Below are 21,126 nucleotides of genomic sequence, written 5' to 3' on the forward strand. Positions count from 1 at the left end.
TTTTTCAGGGAGCTAGGGTCTGCTGTTTCTCTGCGAGGTCCCCAATGGCCTCCAGATTACAGCCGGGCATCCAGGTCTTCAGGGTGAGCCATTCCTAGTAACAGCCAGCAGGCAGATTCCAGAGTCTTGTTTGCTCTGACTCAGTGGCACAGCTACCCTGACAGGCACCTGAGGAGATGGGTGTGGGCAGAACCGTGGGGGAAGGAGGCTCACCAGACTGACCCTGCTGTCCTGGGCTAGTCTCCGTGAAGTGCTGGCATCCTGGAGAAATCCATGGCGTTTCCTGAACTCCTGGACCGAGTAGGAGGCCTGGGCAGGTTCCAGGTCCTTCAAATCGTGGCTCTGGTGACCCCCATCCTATGGGTCACCAGCCAGAACATGCTGGAGAACTTCTCAGCTGCCGTGCCCCGCCACCGGTGCTGGGTGCCTCTGCTGGACAACAGCACTGCCCAGGCAAGTGTCTCTGGGGACTTTGGGCCCAATGCCCTCCTGACCATCTCCATCCCACTTGGCCCTGCTCTGCAACCCCATCCGTGCCGTCGCTTCCGCCAACCGCAGTGGCAGCTTATGGAGCCCAACACCACAGCCACCAACTGGAGTGACGGAGACACCGAGCCATGTGGGGATGGCTGGGTCTACGACCACAGTACCTTCACGTCCACAATCGTGACCACGGTAACAGCACTCGGGAGGTCAAACTCACAGTCACAGTTGGCTTGACACAATTGTTCCAGTCTTAGAAAGAATACACCTCCCCAGGCTTTCTCACTGAGGGGCAACCATGACTTACAGGGGACTGGGCAGTAGGAGTCCACCTGCCAGGTTAGACTTAGTTGATCATGCCTGTGACCCCAGTGCTCGGGAGGCAGGAGGGTAATCGTGAGTTTGAGGCCAGCCTGAGCTACACAGTGAGTTATGTCTACACAGACTGGCACCCCTGTTTCTGCATTGCCCAATGGCTTCACCTATAGCCGAGCCTGGGCTGTGACTCCAGGTCACTCAGTCAGAGGAACCTGTTGGCTGTCTCAAGGCTGAGCACTGACCTCTCCTGAGAGGTGTTGGTGGGCTGGGGAGATAAATCAGCAAACTGCTTGCCTGAAGGCATGAAGACCCGAGTTCAGCTCTCCAGTCCCCATGGAAAAGCTGAGCCTAGTGGTGACATGACTATAGTTCCAGCTCTAGAGAGGCAGAAACAGCAGGGCTCCCCGGAGCTTACTAGACAGACAGCCTAGTCTAATCGGTGAGCCTCAGGTTCAACGAGAGACCGTGTCACAGACATAAGGTAGATTGCTCCAGAGATTGAACTCTGACCTTCGCAAGAACTATGCCATGTACACACATGCACATTCTCTCTCTCTCACACACACACACATACACACACACACACACACACACACACACACACACACACACACACAAGAAAAGGAGGAAGAGAAAAAGAAAAAAGAGGAGTCAGACAGCCCAAGCCAATGGAGAGTGGCAGCTGCACCAGCAAGCAGGAAGAAAGGACCCTGAGAGAGAGAGACTGTGTGTGTGTGTGTGTGTGTGTGTGTGTGTGTGTGTGTGTGTGTGCAAGAGGAAGCAAGCCTCCAGGGAAGGTGGAGGGTTCTCAGCAAGAACCATGGCTCAGGAGAGAGCGGATAAGGCTAAAGGGGTCTTGACCCAGTAGTTAGGGTGACAGGATACTCCTTAAGAGACCAAGTTACTAAACATGTGGGTGCCTCGGCTCCCTTCTCCTTTGCCCCTTCTGCCGGGACTGCCCTCCTCTTGATGTCAACTCTGGCCCTCTTTTCCTCCAGTGGGACCTGGTGTGTGATTCCCAGGCCCTGAGACCCATGGCCCAGTCCATCTACCTGGCTGGAATCCTGGTAGGAGCTGCAGTGTGCGGCCACGCCTCCGACAGGTGAGTATGCCCAACTGGTCCCGGCAGGCTCTCCTGAATGGACCTGACAGGTTCGCACCGTTTCTCTCCAAATATTCATTGCTAAAGTCTGCTCTGCCCCACACCAGCCTTTAGCCATTGCTCAGGTGCTGCTGCCAACTCTGCCTTGACCCTCATGCTCACAGCCCTCCCGTGGGTAAAGAATGTGCGTCTGGCCCATGTCTGGCTTTGCGCCTTCCTCATCTCAGGGGGCAGGAACAAGACAGCTCTTCGTGGGTTCTTTGCTGGCCAATGGCATGTCTCCCCATGTGCCCCACAGGTTCGGGCGGAGGAGGGTGCTGACCTGGAGCTATCTTCAGGCAGCTGTGTCTGGCACAACAGCTGCCTTCATCCCCATCTTCCCCCTCTACTGCCTGTTCCGCTTCCTGGTGGCCTTTGCAGTGGCAGGTATCATGATGAACACAGCCAGTCTCTGTATGTCCCCCAGTTGGGGCTGGGTTGGGAAGGCTGTATGCAGGCCCCAGGATTGACCCCCTTCCTTGCACCTTGCAGTGACGGAGTGGACATCAGCCCAGGCCCGCCCCTTGATGATGACCTTGAATGCCGTGGGCTTCAGCTTTGGGCATATCCTGACAGGCTCTGTGGCCTACGGTGTGCGCAACTGGAGGATGCTGCAGCTGGCTGTCTCTGCCCCCTTCTTCCTCTACTTTGTATATTCATGGTGGGTGCCGCAGCCTTCTCCTTGAAAAAGGCTCCGCCCACTCTCGTGAGGGCGTTCAATGTGGGAGACTCCCCTTTTTCTGCAGACAGAGGGCTTAGGAGCTCTGGGGGTCAAGACCACCTGGGCTTGAAGGAAGCCACTGGAGCCTGTGATGCTTATCCCAGCTGCCCAAGCCCAGATGCTCCCTGCTCCAGCTCACCCTCAACAAGCCAGGTGGCCCAGCAACAAACTGGGGTCACTGTCCATGCTCCCTCCTCAGGGGATCTTGCTAGTCACTCTAGCCCCTTTCATACTCTGCAGACCCCAAACCTCTGCCTCAACTTGCCTCATCCCCACCCCTACTCCCACCCGCACCATCCCCAGTGCCACCTTGACTCCTAGCTCCAGCCTCAAGTCTCCAACTACCTGCAGGACCCCGCCTCACCCTGACCCCTCCTCACCCTGACCTCTCCTCAGCCCTGACCCCTCCTCACCCCTGCCTCCTCCTACCTAGTTTCCCAGTGGGACTAGAAAGCCTCTCCCCAGTCACTGTCCAGGTCACCCAAGGCCAACAGGTCACTAAGAATCATGTCCTCTACTTGTACTTGGCATTCCCTTCCCTCCCTTGTCCTTCAAATCCCGGGGGTGGGGATCAGGGTCCTAGTGGACATAAAACAGATGGCTTCTCCCACTCGCTGCTCAAAGGGGGCAGCATGTCCTTCTGGGTGCGGGAGGGGTCTTTGGTGATCAGAGGCCTGGAGGGAGGTGCAATGCTGTGTGGTGCTCACTACCAAAGACTTGGGGGCTGAGCAGTTCAGTACAGCAAGTAAGTGGGCAGGGGACGGGGGCGCTGTGTTTGGTGAGAGACGGGGTGGGCTGTGCTGGATGCTGAGAAGCGAGTTGGTGTCCAGCAGCCGTACCCTGACACAGACACAGACAGGGGCCAGGAAAGCCAAGCACAATGGGACTGAAGGGTTCAGGGATCGGGGCTCACAGAAGAGCAGACAAAAGGGCTGGGTGATGCTGGAGACACTGGCGCCAGCCTGAGGCCTGGGCAGGGAGTGGGGAAGCTGTTGGCAGCAGGAAGACAATACGACTTGGGGGAGACGGCAGAAGGGAACAGGTGTGACATGGAAGATACCACGATGGCGAGGTACCCTGGTAGCCACTGCGGTTCTGTAGCCATCGGAGTCCCTATGGCACTCAGGCCTGGTTCGGGCAAGGCTGAGGAGGGGTCACGTGACAAGGAGGTGGGAAGGAACAAGAAGTCCCTCCCTATCCAGCAGCCTTCTCAGGAACTAGAGAACATGGGGCCCCCAAACTCAGAGAGGAAAGAGACAGGTGGTGATCTAGGTGGCCTGGCTACACACGCCACTGCTACCACCTTGTCCTTTATGGCCTCCATTGACCTCAGTTGCCCTGAGATTGGAGTTTACAATTCCCTGAAGCCACTTAGGCAGAGGGGACAGAAGGACAGGGAGGGAAGGTGATACAATGGAGGCCACAATCAGTGCCCCCCCCCACCTGTCCACTTCAGGTGGCTTCCAGAATCTGCACGCTGGCTCCTTACGGTGGGCAAGCTGGACCAGGGCCTGCAGGAACTACAAAGGGTAGCTGCTATAAACAGGAAGAAGGCAGAAGGAGACACACTGACCATAGAGGTAAGTCAGGCTGGGCCTTCCCTCGACCCTGTCCCCTATCCTTCAGACCCTCTCCCTGCCTTGCACAGGAGCTCCCGTGGAGGTCAAGTGAGGGCCCTGGCTCTTGAAGGAGGGTCCCTGGGGGAGGGCGTATGGACACCTGGTGCCAACAACCCCCACTCCCACAGGTCTTGCGGTCAGCCATGCAGGAGGAAGCGAGTGGGGACCAAACTCGTGCCAGGCTAGGCACCCTCCTCCACACGCCTGGGCTGCGCCTCCGAACCTGCATCTCCATGCTGTGCTGGTAGATGCCCTTCTTCCTGAGACTACTTGCCATGGGGAAGCCTGGCCAGGACAGCGACCAGGCAGCCAGGGATGGGCCACTGGTAGAGATGTCTCTAGGATGACCTTTAGCTCAGGGACCTTGCTATCTATGGTCAGGCTCCCAGAGGAGACAAGCAAGGCCATGTGGGCTGGTGGACAAGGATTGCAGGCCCAGGTACCTATGAGAGATTGAATGGGGAGGAACGGTGACGTTGGGAAAGCTAGAGAGGCGAATCAGACCCGAAGCTGGTCCATCATACAGGCCGGTCCATCTTGTTTAGAGGTACCTGGCATACACGGCCCATTGCCCCACCAGGCAAAGTTCAAATCCACAGAGACTGTAGGGAAGAACTGTTCCATGGACTCGAGAGCCAATGACATAGCAACCCAAATGGAGTGCCAAGCAGAGAGAGGGGGAAATACCCAGATTCTCTCCTTGGCTACTCCCTGGGTACCACCAGCCCTTCTCTCCCAGTGCCTAAGGTGGGCCTGGACAAGGCCAGCAGGGCAAGCGGAAGAACAGCCACCCCAGGCTGACTCACCGACCCTCACTTCTAGGTTTGCCTTTGGCTTCACCTTCTACGGCCTGGCCCTCAACCTGCAGGCCTTAGGAAGCAATATCTTCCTGCTTCAGGTGCTCGTCGGGGTTGTGGACCTCCCAGTGAAGATAGGCAGCCTGCTGCTGCTCGACCGCCTGGGCCGACGTCTCTGTCAGGCCAGCTCCCTGGTGCTGCCAGGACTCAGCATCCTGGCCAACATACTGGTGCCCCATGGTGAGCTACAGCTCAGCTGCGGGTGAGGAAGAGGAAGCAAAACTGTGCTGAGGCTCTCCTGCCTCCCCTGGGCGGGGCGGGGAGCATGGAAACAGAATAGACGGTGAGGGTCCACAGCAGAGGACACTTAGGAGAGAGGCTGTTGGGGTATGGAGGAGAGTGGCAGGGGGTTGAACAGTGATGGACGTTAGAATGGTAGGGGCGGTCAGGAAAGCTAACCCGGAACTCGGTAATAGATTAGGGAGGGAGAGGAAGGGAGGCAAGGAAGACTCCTGGGGTCTGGTTCTGAGGGGCTAGAGGGTGGGGAGATTGGGGACACTGGAAGGATGACTCAGTGACATTTGGCAGACAAAGGACAGGGAACAGTCGGGGGGAATACAGGATGCCAGACTCTGCTGATACCACCACTGTTCACAGAGATGGGGGTCCTTCGTTCGTCCCTGGCTGTGCTGGGGCTGGGGTCCCTGGGGGCTGCCTTCACCTGTGGCACCATCTTGAGCAGTGAACTCTTCCCCACTGTGCTCAGGTGAGGCTGTCATTGGCTCAAGGAAAGAGCATTATAGCTAGAGGGGTCCCCACGAGTTTCCCTTTCACATGGTCTCAGGGCTCCCCAGTTAAGCCTCCACACTACCTGGCCCACTGGGCCTCCCTGGACCTAGTGGAGTTGGGCCTGGTCAAAGGTCAAGGCCCAGGGCAGGAAAAGTGTGACTCATAGGCAAATGTGCCCCCACAGGATGACAGCAGTGGGCCTGGGCCAGGTAGCAGCCCGAGGGGGAGCCATTCTAGGCCCTCTGGTGCCACTGCTCGGTGTCTACGGCCCCTGGCTGCCCCTGTTGGTCTACGGTGTGGTGTCAGTGCTAAGTGGCCTAGCTGCCCTGCTGCTGCCTGAGACCAAGAATTTGCCACTGCCTGATACCATTCAAGACATCCAGAAACAGTGAGTGGACCAGCCGGAGACCACCTCTTCATTCCCTCCCTTCCTCCCTCCCTCCCCTAGGCTGACAGGTGGACTCTACCTCTCTCCCTTCACCCCACCATGTGGAGGAACAAATAACTCAGCCACCCTCGCAAGGCTGTAAAAAGAGAGAGTGCTAGCGAGTGAGCTGGATTTTGTTGGGGAGGGGTCCTGGGGTGTAGTAAGTGTTGCTGGGGCCACTAAAGCCATGGGTGAATGACAAGGCTATCCCCCACCACCCACCCCATCCTGATACGCTCAGTAAGCTCAGACCTGAGCCCCATGCAGGATGTTCAGTCATCAGCATGAACATGGACCAAGGGTCAGGGGTCACTCTGCTCCTTAGACACAGTTCCCTCTCTGTCCTGAACAGGTCAGTGAAGAAGGTGACACATGACACAGCAGGCCAGTCCATCCTGAGGTCTACATGGCTGTAGCCTCCTGGAGAGTCTGTGATTGGACTGAAAGAGGACCATGATGGCAGCAACAAAGACGGGAGAAGCAATGGGCAGAGCTGGCAATGGCGGGTGAAGGCGCTGCCTCCAAGCCGAACCATAAGAATTCCATTCCTGGAACCCACATGGTGGGAGGAAAACTGACTCCACAGAGCTGTCTTCTGACTTCCACACGGACAAAAGTCCCTCCCATCAATGATACACACAAATAAATAATTTATATATAGAGAGAAAACAGGTGAATGAAAAGGAGGAAAAAAAGAGAAAAGGAAGAGGAAGAGAAGGAAGGAGGAAGAGGAGGAGGAAGAGGGAGCAGGACAAAGGGGTGGAGGGAAGAGGAGGAAGAAAAGATGGTTCTTCTATCCCTTGCAAACAGCCACGGGGAGCAAAGAGCTCCATTTCCAGGGGTCCCTTCAGAGGGCTGCCTTTCAGGGCCTCCCTCTAACAGATGAGGCAAAGGGCAGTCTGAATGATAGAAGGCTCCCCAAACACTACCGTTACCCTGACTCCCCCTGAGGTTGCACACCAGAGAGAGGCCAAGACCACAGGACACATCCTCACTGCCCACTACTCCGCCTGCCCCAGGACTCAGAACTGATCATCTTCTTCTTTAACTCAGCAAGAGCAAAAGGTCTCAGCTTCTGTGTCACCGAGGCCCTTGGTCAGCTGGCCTGGCCTCTCTCCAGCCTCTCCCCACTCCCGTCACATACATGTGACTGCCCGGGTCTTCTTCCTGTTTCCCCATCTAACACACTCCTAAGCCTTCCAGACCCACCCTGGGGCCTTCCTTTCCAGGGCTCAGGGACAGCTCATGACTCTGGTGTCATTGTACCCGTGGTCAGGGCTACACATCGGCCTCTTCCCAGCCTCTAGCAGGTCGGTTCCCTGAGGGTCACTGGTCCTACATCCTCACTCACACAGAGCCTGCTGGAGGGCTGCCATGGAGGAGGGACTGGCTAAAGATAAAATCAAAGGAATGGCAGCTCCTCCTGGGGCCCTGAGGCTCTGCCAGGGGAGGAGAAAGGCCTTCTCACATAGGTTCCCAAGGCTGGCTCTCCTGTGCTCTGAGCCAGGTGCCTGTCGCCAGTCCCTTTCACAGTCCACATCAGAGCTCTCTGCATCTTGCCATGTGCTGTCCTTTCTCACAGATGAGAAACAGACTGCCCATAACACACAGCCAGGAGGAGGCAGGATCAGAACACGAGTCCCTTGTCTGTATGTCTCCTGAGCCCTGCTCTGGCCACAGTGCCATCTAGCACAGAGAAAGACAGGAATGCATGCGACAGGACCTCTGTCCCTCTTAGAATCAGCCAGGACTCTGGGTTCTGCTGAGATTGCTCACAGGAGAAGCCACGCAGTGTCCCAGAGACGACAGTGTGCCGCCCAGGCGGTCAGTAGCTGGCCCAACAGCTGCATCACCTGTGGCACACTTACACGGTCTATGCATCTACCTGTGTGCTGCTCTCGGGTACCTCAGTAAAATGGCTGCATTATGTACCCATGTGCACAAACATGGATGAGAAACAGAAGACAGCCCTTGCCCTACACGCTGGTCCTGCAGGCTTTGCTCCTTGGATGTGGCTCTTGAGTCTCTAAGAAACTATGTCCTTTGGCCATTTTCCTTCTCTCTCTCTCTCTCTCTCTCTCTCTCTCTCTCTCTCTCTCACACACACACACACACACACACTTTCTAGTGATACTCCCCAGACAGAAGGGAGAGGTAATATTTCTGGTTCCACAAGCAGGCAGAGTTGTTCCTCTACCCTCTACCATATACAGAATGGCCACCCCTGATCTACCCAGGGGGCCGAGAATTTTCAGGACAAAGGGTTCTGTCCCTCTGGTGAATGACAGCCTCCCTGCATCTGACGTCACCTGACAAAACGCTGAGGATGAACTCGGGTTGTTGCCCACACCCATCTGGAATATGCCCTTTTTTGATGCCTACTGTGGGGGTCTCTAACCTCAAAGCTGCTGGGATTCCAACAGAAAAGCCCAGAGAACCTTTTGGAAAGGTAAACTGAGTCATTAGCGACATCCAAAACTCTTTCTTTAGAAAACCAAGCCCTTGAGTGACAGGTCTTGGCCTGATGCTGAGAGGCAGATGGAGTCCCAGTTACATGGCAACCAGCACTAACGAAGCCATCCTTTCAACCCCTAGAATACATCCAGCCTCAGTCAGGGTCACTGTAACAATCACTCCAGTAAGAGCAAGGCCACTCCTTCCCTTCTTGTCACAAAGGCCCTCCTGCTGTCTGTTTTCTGTAGCTAACAGTGAGGTGAAGAACAGGAGTCTAAACCTGGGCTTGGAGCAGAGAACAGTAGTAACACATCGCCCCGGGGGTGAGGCATGACCAGCTGGGGACAGGACACCCTGGCAGTACTGCCCCATGTCCAAGCCTCCCCAGACAGGTGAGTCAGTGTGATCATCCCAGGCTCCCAGACCTGCCACACAGAGGACGAGCAGAGCAGGAAGCCAGTAGGTCCAAGGGGCCAAGCTCACAGAGACTCACCTGGACTCAGGAGCTGGAGGTGGTATACATGCTACAAGTGGGAAGCAGAGCCAGGCAAAATCAACAGCACCGAGAAACTAGCTAGCCACTGCCACCCTGGCCACCAGAAGAGACTGTACCCCGTGAGTGGCTGCTACATACCTACCATCTGAGAAGCCAAGGTCATGGAACCCCACACACAAGCCCCAGGTGTCCCCCACCTCAGCCCAGCAGGGACTTAAATGTGAGACACAGAACAGCTGTCCAATAGCCCGATGTTGTGTTCAACTCGAAAGTCCGGGAAACGGTGCCAGCGAAATGGCTCAGTGACTGTGCAGTGGGCAAAGCCACTTGTCACCAAGCCTGAAACCTGAATCCATCTTCAGGACCCACGGAGTGGAAGCAGAGAACTGCTTCCTGTAAGATGTCCTCTAAGGGCTTACACATCTTCTCACACTAAACACATAAATATTTAGAGAAAACTTACCGACAGTCAGGTGCACCCACTGAGGCCCTGACCAGGCCCAGACCCAGGACCTAACAGCACACACCCCAGAACAAACTACACAGGACTGTTGGAATTTGGAAAGTTTTTGTTTTCTTTTTCCCACACATTTCCGGGTTTGGGGTGTTTTCCAAGACTCAGACACATTTGTTAACAAAGAGAAAAAAACTGGGGGAGCAGGGAGCCCATGGGCAGAGAAGTGACCCCAGCCATCCGCAGACACAGCCTTGCTCCCTCCCTTCCCTACACCTGCAGCTAGCCGATGCTACAGACCACAGCTCTGGTACCTCGATTATTTGTTTTTAATATATATCTGCATTTGCCTTTCCCCTCCCCCCGCCCCCCACCCCGCTCCTCCAGTGGCTTCCCAGAAATGCACGTTGCCCGGCAGCGACAGCGACACACACAACAGGCCTTGGCCAGGCCCAAGCCCTATGCCTGGGTGACTTCAGGCAGGAGCTTCTCCTTTTGAGGGGACTTGGGGCACTAGGAGAATGAACCCCACTGCCCGGACCCAGCCACTCAAGTTGGGCCGCTCTGGCCCCACCCTCCCACCCTCCTTCTCCCAGCGTCTCTGGAAACCCAATGGGAGGGAAGCAGAGAAAACTAAAGATTTAAAAAAAGAAGAAGAAGAAGAAGAAGAAGAAGAAGAAGAAGAAGAAAAAAAGAAAAGAAAGAAAAGAAAAAGGATTTTAAAAAAAAAAGAAAAAGAGAGGGTGAGAAGGAGGGTAGGGACAAGAGACACAGCAAGCCTGAACCAGGACAGAAGGGCTGGGAAGGAGAAGGAAGGCCAGAGGAACAGGGAGGAAGGAAAAAATCCGAGAGAAATAAACAAACGGCGCAGTGGACACTTTACAAAAACCCCAGCCTTCCTTCCCGCCCAGCCCCACCAAAATAAAACTACCCCCCTTAAAAAAATAAATCAACCCAGGGCTGTGAGCACGTGCCCTGCCTTGACGGCGCAGAGCTGAGAAGGACAGCCAGCCCCAGAGCTGAAGTGCGGCGCCATGGGCAGCGGGAGGGAAGGGGATGAGCACACAGTTATATTCCTTTTCTTTTTTGCGTTTCCTCTTCGTGGGAGAAGCCTGAGGCAGCCAGGGAGAGGGTCTCCAGGTCCCCCTGCAGGGAGAGGGCCGCACCCTCCTCCCGGGCCCTCCCGGGAAGAGCAGTTGGCAGTGGGGCGCGGTGCCTGGACTGGGTGCTCAGACGTAATACTCCTTGTCTTTGTTCTTCTTGGCCTTGCTGGGCGTCTTGGGGGCAGCAGGGGCCTTCTCCTTCACCACCGCCCCATTGCTCTGGGCCGAGTTACTGATGTAATTCCGACTCTGGTCCACTTGGTAGGAGCCCTCGTCCCGGTTGCGGTACTTGTACATGGCATAGAGAAGAATGAGGATGCAGAGCGCCGCCGCCGCCACGATGCCCACCACCATGCCCGTGGTGCTGCTGGATTCGCGGATCACCTCCACCGCGCCCGGGGGGCCGCGTTCTCCCGGCCCCGTAGGGTTGGCTGTGGGCAAACGGGGGAAACCGGGGGCTGAGGTCACGCCAGGGCGCAGGGGAGGCGGTCGCCGCGGCTCGAAGGCCGTGGGGACCCCGGGCCCCAGGGGTGGGTTCTCCAGCAGTGGCTGCAGCGGGTCTCGGTGGTTCATTTTGCCCGCAGGCAGGTTGGGGGCTGGGGCGGAGGGCGCAAGTAGCACCCCGGGGGCGCCCGTGGCCCCATCTGTCCTGAGGTTGGGTCGGGGCACAGGCTTGCGGGGCGACAGGAGGGTGGTGCGGTCCGTGACCAAGGGGAAAGTGGTGTAAAAGTCCTCGTCGTCCGTGGGGGGGAGGCTGGAATCAAAGACCTCCCCAGAGGCGAAGCCCGAGGCCTCCACGGGCTCCTCGCAGTCGCTGTCGTCGCGCTCAGCCTGGCACGGGCCCCCCGAGGACGGGCGGCGCGCGGCGGGCGGGGGCAGGGTGTCTTGAGTGGCACCCATGCCCGTGAGAAAGGGGTAGAAGGTCGGGGGCGGGGGCACGAAGGGGGACCGGGTGGCCACGGGAGGGGGGTCTAAGGAGTCCTCCGTGATAATGGGCAATATTAACTCTCCTCCTAGAAGAAGAAAGAGAAGAGAGAAGACAGGGCGTCAGCGAGGGCCGGGGCGCGGGCGGCCGGCACAGAGAGAGAAACAACAGCCTCACACCCAAATCGGTTCAATCGGCTTTGGCGGAGACTAGCGCGGGCCGGGCCCGCCCGCCAGCCGGCCAGCGCCTGCGCTTTAAGCGGGCTGCGGCTCGGATGCCCTGGGCACCCCACGCGCGGGCTCTGTGACTCTGGGTTTTTGGTCTTTTTGTTTCGTCTTAAGAAACCAAACGGAACAGAAAGGAAAGGAAATTGAAAAGAAACGTAATTTTCTTTTCTACTGGTTTAAGGCTTTAAAAACATACAACAGCAGCATTTAAACAAACCTAACAACAATATCTTTTAGGGTTTTTTCTATATATTTCTTTTTGCTTTTTTTTTTGCTTTTGTTTTTAAAAAAGAAGATAGCATACCACGGAATTCAGGCAACTTACATCAACAAATAGGCCGTGTGATTTTAGCATGAAGAAAAAAATTACAAACAGAGCTGTGTAAGCGGGTTCTCCCGAAAAAAAATAAGAAAAAACAACTTTTCCGTACAACGTTTTCTGTCTATCTGTTTGGCATCTCCCTCCCTGATTTACTCCCTGGACAGCCTGCTTCCTCCAGAAAACTCGCTCTCCTCCCTCTCTCGAGCCCTCTTCCCCCTCACTAAACACAAGGCTGAACTCGCACAGTGCAGGCTAGGGCAGGGGAAGTGTCATCGTGGGAAAAGGAAGGGTCAGTAGAGAGGGCGTGGCAAGGAGGGAAGGTGGCAGGCCTATGTGGGTGTGAGTTCTTGGGGAGGGGGCTGGCCATGGGCAGGGCCTTGGAGCTAATTTCCGTGGGCCATAGGAGACTTTGAAGAGGAATGCAGTGTGGGACAGTAGGCAGGGAGGATCAGGCACAATGAAGCTGGGGGTTGTTCCATCGGGCTCTGGGAGGTGGTGAGTTCAGAAGAAACATGGAGGTGGGGAGGACTGGGAGTGGGTGGGGGGCGGGCATCACATGACGTCTGAGCTAAACCTAACGCTCCACTTTCTTCACCCTCCACCTCTGACCCCCACTGACTTCCCCCCACCCCCTCCCCAGAACCCCCATGGACCACCAGAACCTGGCCAGGTTATGACTGCCTCTGGCCCTCTTATTATTATTAAAACAATAATGAAACAACGGAAAGAAGAAGAAAGCAAAAAAATAAAAGAAAATACATACACAGCCATCTGGGAGGGGCAAGCTGGCTAAAATAGGGCCCAGGGTAACTAGTGGGGAAGGTCTGGTGCTGGGGTGTGGGTAAGTCTTCCCTTTAAGTCTGAAAACTCGAGTACCCTGGACAGAAACTGCAATTCCCATCAGCTCCCCACGGGTGGGAACTATAGCTTCCACTAGCCCTTTAGGGGCATAAACTACAACTCCCATCCGTCTCTGGGTCAATAACTACAACTCCCATCAGCCTCCTGCACCTCTTCACTAACCAAAGTGCTGCAAGCTTCTGACCTCTGGTAGACAGAAGCTGGGTCAGCGCTAGGCTGGAAGGAGGGCTCAAACTCTGGCTTTGAAGATTGCCTCTGGGCTTCTCGGGAATGGAGTTGAAGATTTCCTCTCTGGCTTTACCTCTGGCTCAACCTACACCCCATCCCTACCTGAGCACTTCACTTGGTGTCTGCACCCACAATCCTCCACCCTCTGAGGTAATCTTCCCAGGGATTCCACTAGCAGATCCTGCGGCCAGGCCAAGCCTCACATCCAGAGATGTCTCTGCTCTGCCTACCCCAGCCTTCAGGCCAGCTCCACTTCTCATTCCCTCTGCTGGTCCTTCCCACCAGCAGCCCCATCAATCTCACAGAGGCCACAGCCAAACCGTGTCACCTAAGCAGACCGCTTGCCCAGCTTCCCAAGCTGCACTTCCCATCAGGCTCCTCGCAGCTCGAAGTTCAAAGCTCCAGAGCTCCTAGGCCTCCACAGACTTAACCATAATGAAATGTGGAACCAGGAGAATGCTGCGAGCAGCCGGACTGTCCAGCTCCGCTGATGGAAGCCAGGACCTCATGCATGCCAGTAAAGGATTCTGGCTCTACCACTAAGTCACCCCAGCCCTCAACTCCAGCTTCTAGTGAATGGGGACACCGAGGCCTGGAGAGAGTGGAGCCTCCAAGTATGAACAAATTAGCCGGTCCCTTCTGTGACTTCCAGGGCCAGGAAGGGGACCAAAAAAGCCTGGACCATCACTCCCACACCTCCAAGGGCTGGCAAGGTTGCTCACCTGAGAACCCAGCCCAAAGGCTACGTGAGCGTCAACTGAATTCCTGTGTAACTATAGACAAGTCCCACCCCCACTGGGCCCCAGTCCACATCTAGAAAGCTAGAATATTGCCATGCATGGTGGCACGTGCTTGTGATTCCGGCACTCTGGAGGTGGAGGTAGGAAGATCGGGAGTTCAAGGTCATCTTCAAGAACGTGGCAAGTTCTGGGCAGCCAGGTCCAGGAAGAGCCTAGCAATGCATCATTCCCATCCACTGGTCTGGCTCCTACCTCTATCAGCTCTGCCTTCTACCTTTTCCATCGTAGTCTGAGCCACTAGGGGTTGGGGGAATTCCGGATCAAAACTAACCCTGACCTGGCTTATGAACCTCAACCAGCTGGCCATCACTGGAGACCCAGTGAAATGTCAGTCATGTGCGAGGGACATGTCCTTCCCTAAAGCGCTGATCATCAGACTGATCAAGGCCTGGCCCGATGGGTCCTTGCAATCTATGCGGGAACTTAGTGCAACCCTCCATTCCCTTGTTCCTCCCATTCCCAGCATCTGCATCCCTGCACAAGGGCAAATTCAGTGCACAGGAAAGCTCCTGGCCCTTCAAGTAGTGACGTCATGGGCCTGATCACAGCAGATTCTCCTCCCTATGTGAATCCTCAGCTCATCCAGGCCCTCTGTCTCCCGACCTTTGCCTTCTATTAGAACAGGCTCCCCTATGGATAGCTCACACATGCTCAGAATCCAGCCTGTGCCTCGTCTTCCAGGCCGACTCCTAGACGGCCACTGCTCCTGGAGGCTCAGGTTTGACTTCTGCCAGGGAAGGCCCAAAGGCCTGGGTCCCATCTGTCAATCTCACTAGCAGCCAGGAGCAGGCCTGGCACGGAGCTGAGGTCCTTCTGCTCTTCGAGGGGAAGTGAATGACCAGTCCCTTGGCAGTCCCTCTGAGATGAACCGGGTACATGGGAAGCAGGGGGTGCCTTTTACGTGCTGAGCTGAGCTTTACACACAACCTCCTGCTCCGCCATCTTGGGCAACAGGCACAGCTAAGAGCTAGGCATGCTGCTGCTTCCTCCCTGCCCTCAGCTTGGTTTCCTCCCCCAGGCCTGGCCTTCCACCTTTCCCATCTAAGACTGAGTTACCTTAGGAACTCCAGGGTCAAACCTTTCCCTACATGGCTTCTGATCCCCAACGGACTGGCCATTGCTAGGGACACAGGGAAGGGTCATTACTCCTCCCTAGAGGGCAGCTCATTAGAATGGCCAGGACAGATCTTGGCTCTTTACCAACCTGTCGCCTCCTACTGGATGAGGGCCTGGACCACACATCTCCTGCCCAGCCTGTGGCCCTCCAACAACCACTTACCCCCAACTCACTAGTCCTTGGGACACATGGGCTTTCTAGATCTCCCTCCTCCAGGCCCCACGGCCTCCCCTGGCTCAGTCTCCATTCCCTTGGGACTCTCCCAGCTTTTCTCTCCCCGTGGTTTGTGGCCGTATCTCCCATGATTCTACCAGTGCTCTTAGCACAGCAGCGTCTTTCTCCGACACGACTTCCCCTGTGTGCACGGTACCGTCACACAAACCTTCTCCAAAGCAACAGGCCACAGAGACCCTCACACGGCTTTCCCACATCGCCCTCACCAAACCTGACCAGATTATGAGGCACTGGAGTCAATGTATGGGCTTCCCTGGGGCACTGGTCCCAGAGAGATCAAGAAAGCTCACCCTGGGGAGGAATCAAGGTCTGAGCAAGGGAGGATGCCTCAGAGGCTTCTCACCGGGATGGTCCCACTGCTGGCCCTCCACTGAGCTTTTGAGCAAGAGCAACACTCGGGGTGACTCATGATGCTGTGCTCAGCCCTGCATCACTGGGAGACCAACAGAAGACTGTGGCCCCTGAAGCCTCAGACTGACATGGACGGCAGGCAGCCTCTCTCACTTCTGGCAGCTGCAGTAGTGCATGCTTATCAGAGCTGCAACCCACTGGCCCTCTGCTCTTCTTATCCCAAGGAAATGGAATTTCGACACGCATTGAGCCCACTTGCTGGAGAATTCCGTTCTGATGGGACGCCAGCAGCCATTCCCAAGCAGCTCTTCTGTCTCAACGCTCCCCTTTACAGGCTCTTATACAAAGTAAGCCAAGGCCTTTCAGCCTTCAAGACACAGGAGCCTAAATGAGAACTCTACCCATAAAGCTCTGTGCAGTGGCTCATACCTGTTAATTCCATTACTCGGGAGGCTGAGGCAGGAGGATCACCATGAGTCCATGAGTTTGAGGCCAGCCTGGGCTACAATGTGGAACATTGTCTAAAAAAAAATCTACCTATGAACCCCAATTTCTATCCAATCAAGATATGTCTACCCCCACAGAAGAATCTGGATCTGAGGTTCAGGATGCCCCAGGCTAAGTCTTCTGGTGGCTGAGACCCCATCTACCAGTGCTGAGGGCCCTTCCCAAGCTATGAGGGGCAAGGTCAGCATTTCAGTGGATTAGGAGAAAAGGCAGCCCCCCCACACACACACATAGACACAGCTCTGTAGGTCCATATCTTGGCAAGACACATGGCCACTCTCCTCTGGATGGACACAGCCCACATCAGGGCCCAGGATACACTGCCAAGCAAGCAGAGCACTGGCTAGATTCCGTCCCTACTCACCTGTTTAGCAGAGAAGTATGCCACTGTGGGCTGTAGCCTGAAGGATGATATCCCTCTGCACCTGCAACGCCAGCATGGCAAGGGCGGGGCCCGAGTGGCTTCAGGGTCAGAGAGCACGAGCCACTCAAAGGGAGGGTATGTGCGCATGTATGCGAACAAACACTCTCAGATGCATACCCCCTACGAAGATGTGCGCGCGTTTCTACATCCACGAGCATAAACTCCTAAGCACATCAACCTTCATGGATCGGAGACACCTGTGTGTCAGTGCGTGTGAGCAGACGTGTCCATGTGAATGGATCTCTATGTCTGCTGCCTGCGAGCCTGAGGCATGCATGGGTTTTGTGTACACGCCATGTGGATGTGTCTCTCAGAATATGCAAGCAAAACGCCGTGGCTCTGAGCACAAGCAGTTTACTACCCCATAAAATAAATATATTCCTTCTGAACCTTGACATCTAGACTACATTTCCCAGCATCCCTAACTACTGGGAATGGCCCAATTGCTAAGTATTAGTTCCTTGTCCCTAACAGTCTTTGGTGTTCCATCCTCCACACTAGGTGCCACAGATGGAGAGAATGTGGGTTCCTGCTGTGCCTTCCGGGCCGAGCCCAGGGAGGGTAGTCCTGTGTGAGAAAGTTCTCTTGCATTAACCACTAAGGTTCAGGGCTTATCTATTATAGGAACAAATATTACCTTACAGACAGACTTTGGCCCTCAAAATGAATGTCATGGTAACAAAATGCCATGGCATTCAAGTGACAATTCAGGGAAAGAATAGGAGGCAGGAGAGATAAAAACCCGCAGGCCACTGTGGCAGATTTGGTACAAACATTGCTGTACCAACTTGCCAGGCTGAGGTGCTAAGGGAAAGTATGAGGGCAGGGCCCAGGATTGCCAACTCTAACGTTCCTCTTCTGGCAACATGGTACCACATCAACTTAAACAAGAATTGGCTATCCTGCAGGCTTGGAGGGAAGGAAGATGCCAGTCTCGATATGTGACTCCTGCAGAGGTCAGAAGAGCCATTGCTCCCAGTCCCACACAGGAGTAAAGACGGAAAGGGGCTCAGGGGCCGATGAGAGAGACCTTCTCAAGGAGTGAGGGTCTTTTCTGCCCAGTGTAGGAGTGGTCTCTCCACCTACCATTTAAAGTGTCCTCAAGACAGTCATGGCACTATGACGAAGGTAGGAGCAGAGAAACAAGAGAAGACATGGGGGTGGATAGAGATTAGGGCTGTGGTGTGGCTGCTGTGACTAAGCCTCGAAGCCACCAGAGATGCGCAAACTAGTGTGGGATGTCTGCACTTACACACAGCCAAGGAGAACATCTCTCCCCAAACCCGTGAAAGGCCATGGAGGATAAGGATGGGGACATTCTGCCTGGCAGAGCAGCAGCCGAAAGCCTGCTGGCCCAGCAAAGCATGGGTTTCCTCTCCTGTGCTAAGGCATGTGTGCTGTGTGCATGAATATGACCCTGACACCACCATGTGCTGCCCAGCTTTCATTAGTCTTACCTCCTTTTGGAGGTGGCAGTGGGCAAGGTCCTGCTATATACTCCTGGACTGAGCTACAGGTTTGGAACACAATGTGGGTGGGAAGAGCCTCTCCCGGGCACAGCCCATGGAAACCTCCTGCTTCTGACCCCTTACTCATTCCTGCGCCTTGAGAAGCCATGAGTTAAAGATGATACAGACACAAGATGGAAGGAGATGGGGCCCTGAGTCATTACTAGAACAGCTCCCATCAGTCAGAAGCCTTGTTCATAACTCACGGGAAAGAGACTGCAGGTCTCTGTTAAACCTCAGTGGTTGTGGAGTGTCCATTATACCAACTAGTGCCACTCTGGAAGCTCCTGGGAATCCGGACACGTGCTTCTGTGCGCCTGTGGGATGAGGCCTGCATATGCCTCTGAGGGTCTCGTTCCTGGGTGGGTGGCACTAAGGAGGGGTGTGTGTAGGGTAAAGGCATGGCACTGGTGTTCTTCTGGCACATGTGAACCTGTACACATAGGAAAGTCTGTTTCCACTCTCCTAGGCGCATGCCCCTAGTCTATAAAACTGGGTGACCCTGGGCATGTAGGTGTGTCCTTGTGCGTCTGGATGGCTGTGTACACACCCCTGGGAAGGAACACACAGCAGACACTGAGTCTGAGTGTGCAGATGCCATACAGGTCTGCAAATAAGTGTGTGCTCATCTGTGTGCCGCTATATGCGCACCACTGAGCAGATACACCTGTGTCTGTGAGCATTTGTGTGGGCCATTTCAGGCCCGTGGGTGGGTGCGTGTGTGTGTGTGTGTGCCCCTTTGGGGGTCTGAGTGAATATGGACATACTTGTGTATGTCCAACATGTGTGTCTCTGTGGAAAATATATACACGTGTACATATCTGTGAGACTGAGTGTGTGTGTACATATGCCTCACAGAGTCTCAGTCTAAATGTGTGTGTGTGAGTGTATGTGCTTCTCAGGGTCCCCTCTCTTGAGGACAGTGTGGGGGTGCAGGTCTATGAGGATGAACAAATGTGTACATACGCAGGAAAGACTTCTGGGATCTGAGTACTGGCGCCCCCTCTGACAACACAAACCCGTGTTCTTTTGGTCTTAGTACATATTCACACCTTGGTGTGTAGAGGCCCCTTCTGCGGGGACAAACATGTAGGTCTATGAGTACCTCCCTCCACGGGTGGACATTTGCATTTTGCTGAGTACCCGTGGACAGAAATATGACACCTGTGCACACAGACACGAGGGGCACTTCTGTGGAAGAAGACATGTGTGTGTGATGTGGGAGTGATTTCTTATTAATAAAGAAACTGCCTAGACCCATTTGATAGGCCAGCCCTTAGGTAGGCGGAGTAAACAGAACGGAATGCTGGGAGAAAGAAGCTGAGTCAGGGAGTCGCCATGATTCTCCCACTCCAGAAGGCTTAAAAATAAGGGAGAGAGACTTTAACACAGATTTTTGCTGTTTGTTGGTGGCGTGCTGTAGAGAGATTTCCTGATTCGGCAACAGCAGCAAAAAAAAAAGCTGCGTCATTTTAAAGTGCGGCTTCTTGGGACTGTGCCGCCAGTGCAAACTCTGGCTTTAAAGCATTTCAATGGATTTTATGGGACTGGATGTTTGTGTTCCCGCTTGGGATCGGAAGGAGAGTGCTCTCAGCGCTCCCCGCCTGCACCTGGGCAGATGGCAGAATCAGGCTTAGGCAGGCGGAAGAGCATGGTGAAAGAGACGTGTTTTCAGACTGCGCAGTGCTCTGCGTGTCAGATTTGGTTGTAACTTGGATAAAAAGAGTTTCTGTGCTGCATGCTCAGTCTCAAAATTAAACTACTGAGTGCGGCTCCAATGAGGACTTGCTGTGTGCCTGGAACTGTGCACAGCTCAGGGGCACCAAATGGATCTGAGGCAGGAGCGGCTGCTCCTTGCTGAACTGTGCTGGTTGGCAGGAACTACCGTAATTACCATAATAACAGCACAGGTAAGGTTTAGACTGGGCAGGACACAGGTGGTACCGTATTACCTGTACATGGTGCAACTTAAGTTTTTAAGAAGTGCTTAACATTTTAAGAAATGCTCCTGGATAGTAAAAATATTACAGATTCACAATAAAACAGATTCAGACATAACAGACCTCAGTGGATCACAGTGTTGGATGAATGTACATAGGCTTGAGAGAGAGAAGAATAAGAATATAGAGAATAAAGTAAATGTCTTTAAAAAAGGGTAAAGTCTTTAAAGAGACAGAGTACAGATAGTTAAGAGATTAAAAGAAATAAAGAAAAATAAGCCACGTAAAAATGGAAAATTCACAGAGAGTCTGGATTATGTACATTGTGTTTTCTTTAAAATTTTTGACTGTAAAGGAGCTAAGTACAGACAGACATTTCATTACATGGGCTGCCAAGCTAAACCAGAATGGATATAAAGGTATTACGATTTCAAAATTTGGGTCTAAGGATATGATACTTTGGAAAGGGTCTTCTTTTGTTTTCACAGAGGACCAGACCCTGTGGATTTCTTCTATCCCAATTTGGTATGATAGACCACGACCTCCCGAAAAGTTGCTGTGAACATCTTCACAAAATTACTTCACTCAACTGCCAACTGAGATGAACCTGACACACAGGTTACACCCTAAACGATCTGATTAACAGCGCCCCCATTCAGCAGGAAGCAGTTTGGAGAGAAAAAACTGCGCCCATGTTCCCAAAATATTGTTTGTAAATGTTCTTTTACATTTAAAGGGGGAAATGATATAGGTATGAGTAATTTGCATTGGTGTGGATTTTACAGTCAATTTTGTTATATGTATATGTATTTCTGATATTGATTAAGGTATTGTGATTGTGTAGTTCATTAAAAAATGTATAATTAAGAAATATAGGTTA

The 21,126-nt window shown here is 54.1% G+C and overlaps 2 protein-coding genes across 27 annotated transcripts in view; one reads left to right on the top strand and one right to left on the bottom strand.

Moving 5' to 3' along the window:
- The first annotated feature begins 273 nt into the window (after positions 1 to 273).
- Slc22a12 (solute carrier family 22 member 12) lies at positions 274 to 6,711 on the top strand. The gene is made up of 10 exons (XM_041662091.1): positions 274 to 675; positions 1,800 to 1,903; positions 2,202 to 2,356; positions 2,435 to 2,603; positions 4,120 to 4,243; positions 4,411 to 4,526; positions 5,105 to 5,319; positions 5,737 to 5,845; positions 6,053 to 6,256; positions 6,648 to 6,711. The coding sequence occupies exons 1-10, from the start codon at positions 274 to 276 to the stop codon at positions 6,709 to 6,711; spliced, it is 1,662 nt and encodes a 553-aa protein (XP_041518025.1).
- A 3,085-nt stretch (positions 6,712 to 9,796) lies between these two features.
- Positions 9,797 to 21,126, bottom strand: part of Nrxn2 (neurexin 2) — a 116,654-nt gene continuing 105,324 nt past the window's right edge. For 15 of the 26 annotated variants that reach the window (XM_041661811.1, XM_041661806.1, XM_041661812.1 and 12 more), the window contains one exon: positions 9,797 to 11,815. In XM_041661811.1, coding sequence (XP_041517745.1) covers positions 10,929 to 11,815 — 887 coding nt within the window. In that variant the 3' untranslated portion in view covers positions 9,797 to 10,928. The remainder of the gene's footprint in view (positions 11,816 to 21,126) is intronic. The other 11 variants (XM_041661822.1, XM_041661820.1, XM_041661817.1 and 8 more) reach the window with 1 other exon arrangement.

Source organism: Microtus oregoni, unplaced genomic scaffold (genome assembly GCF_018167655.1).
Source record: "Microtus oregoni isolate MIOR12 unplaced genomic scaffold, Mior012 000012F_ref0000307, whole genome shotgun sequence".
NCBI lineage: Eukaryota > Metazoa > Chordata > Mammalia > Rodentia > Cricetidae > Microtus > Microtus oregoni.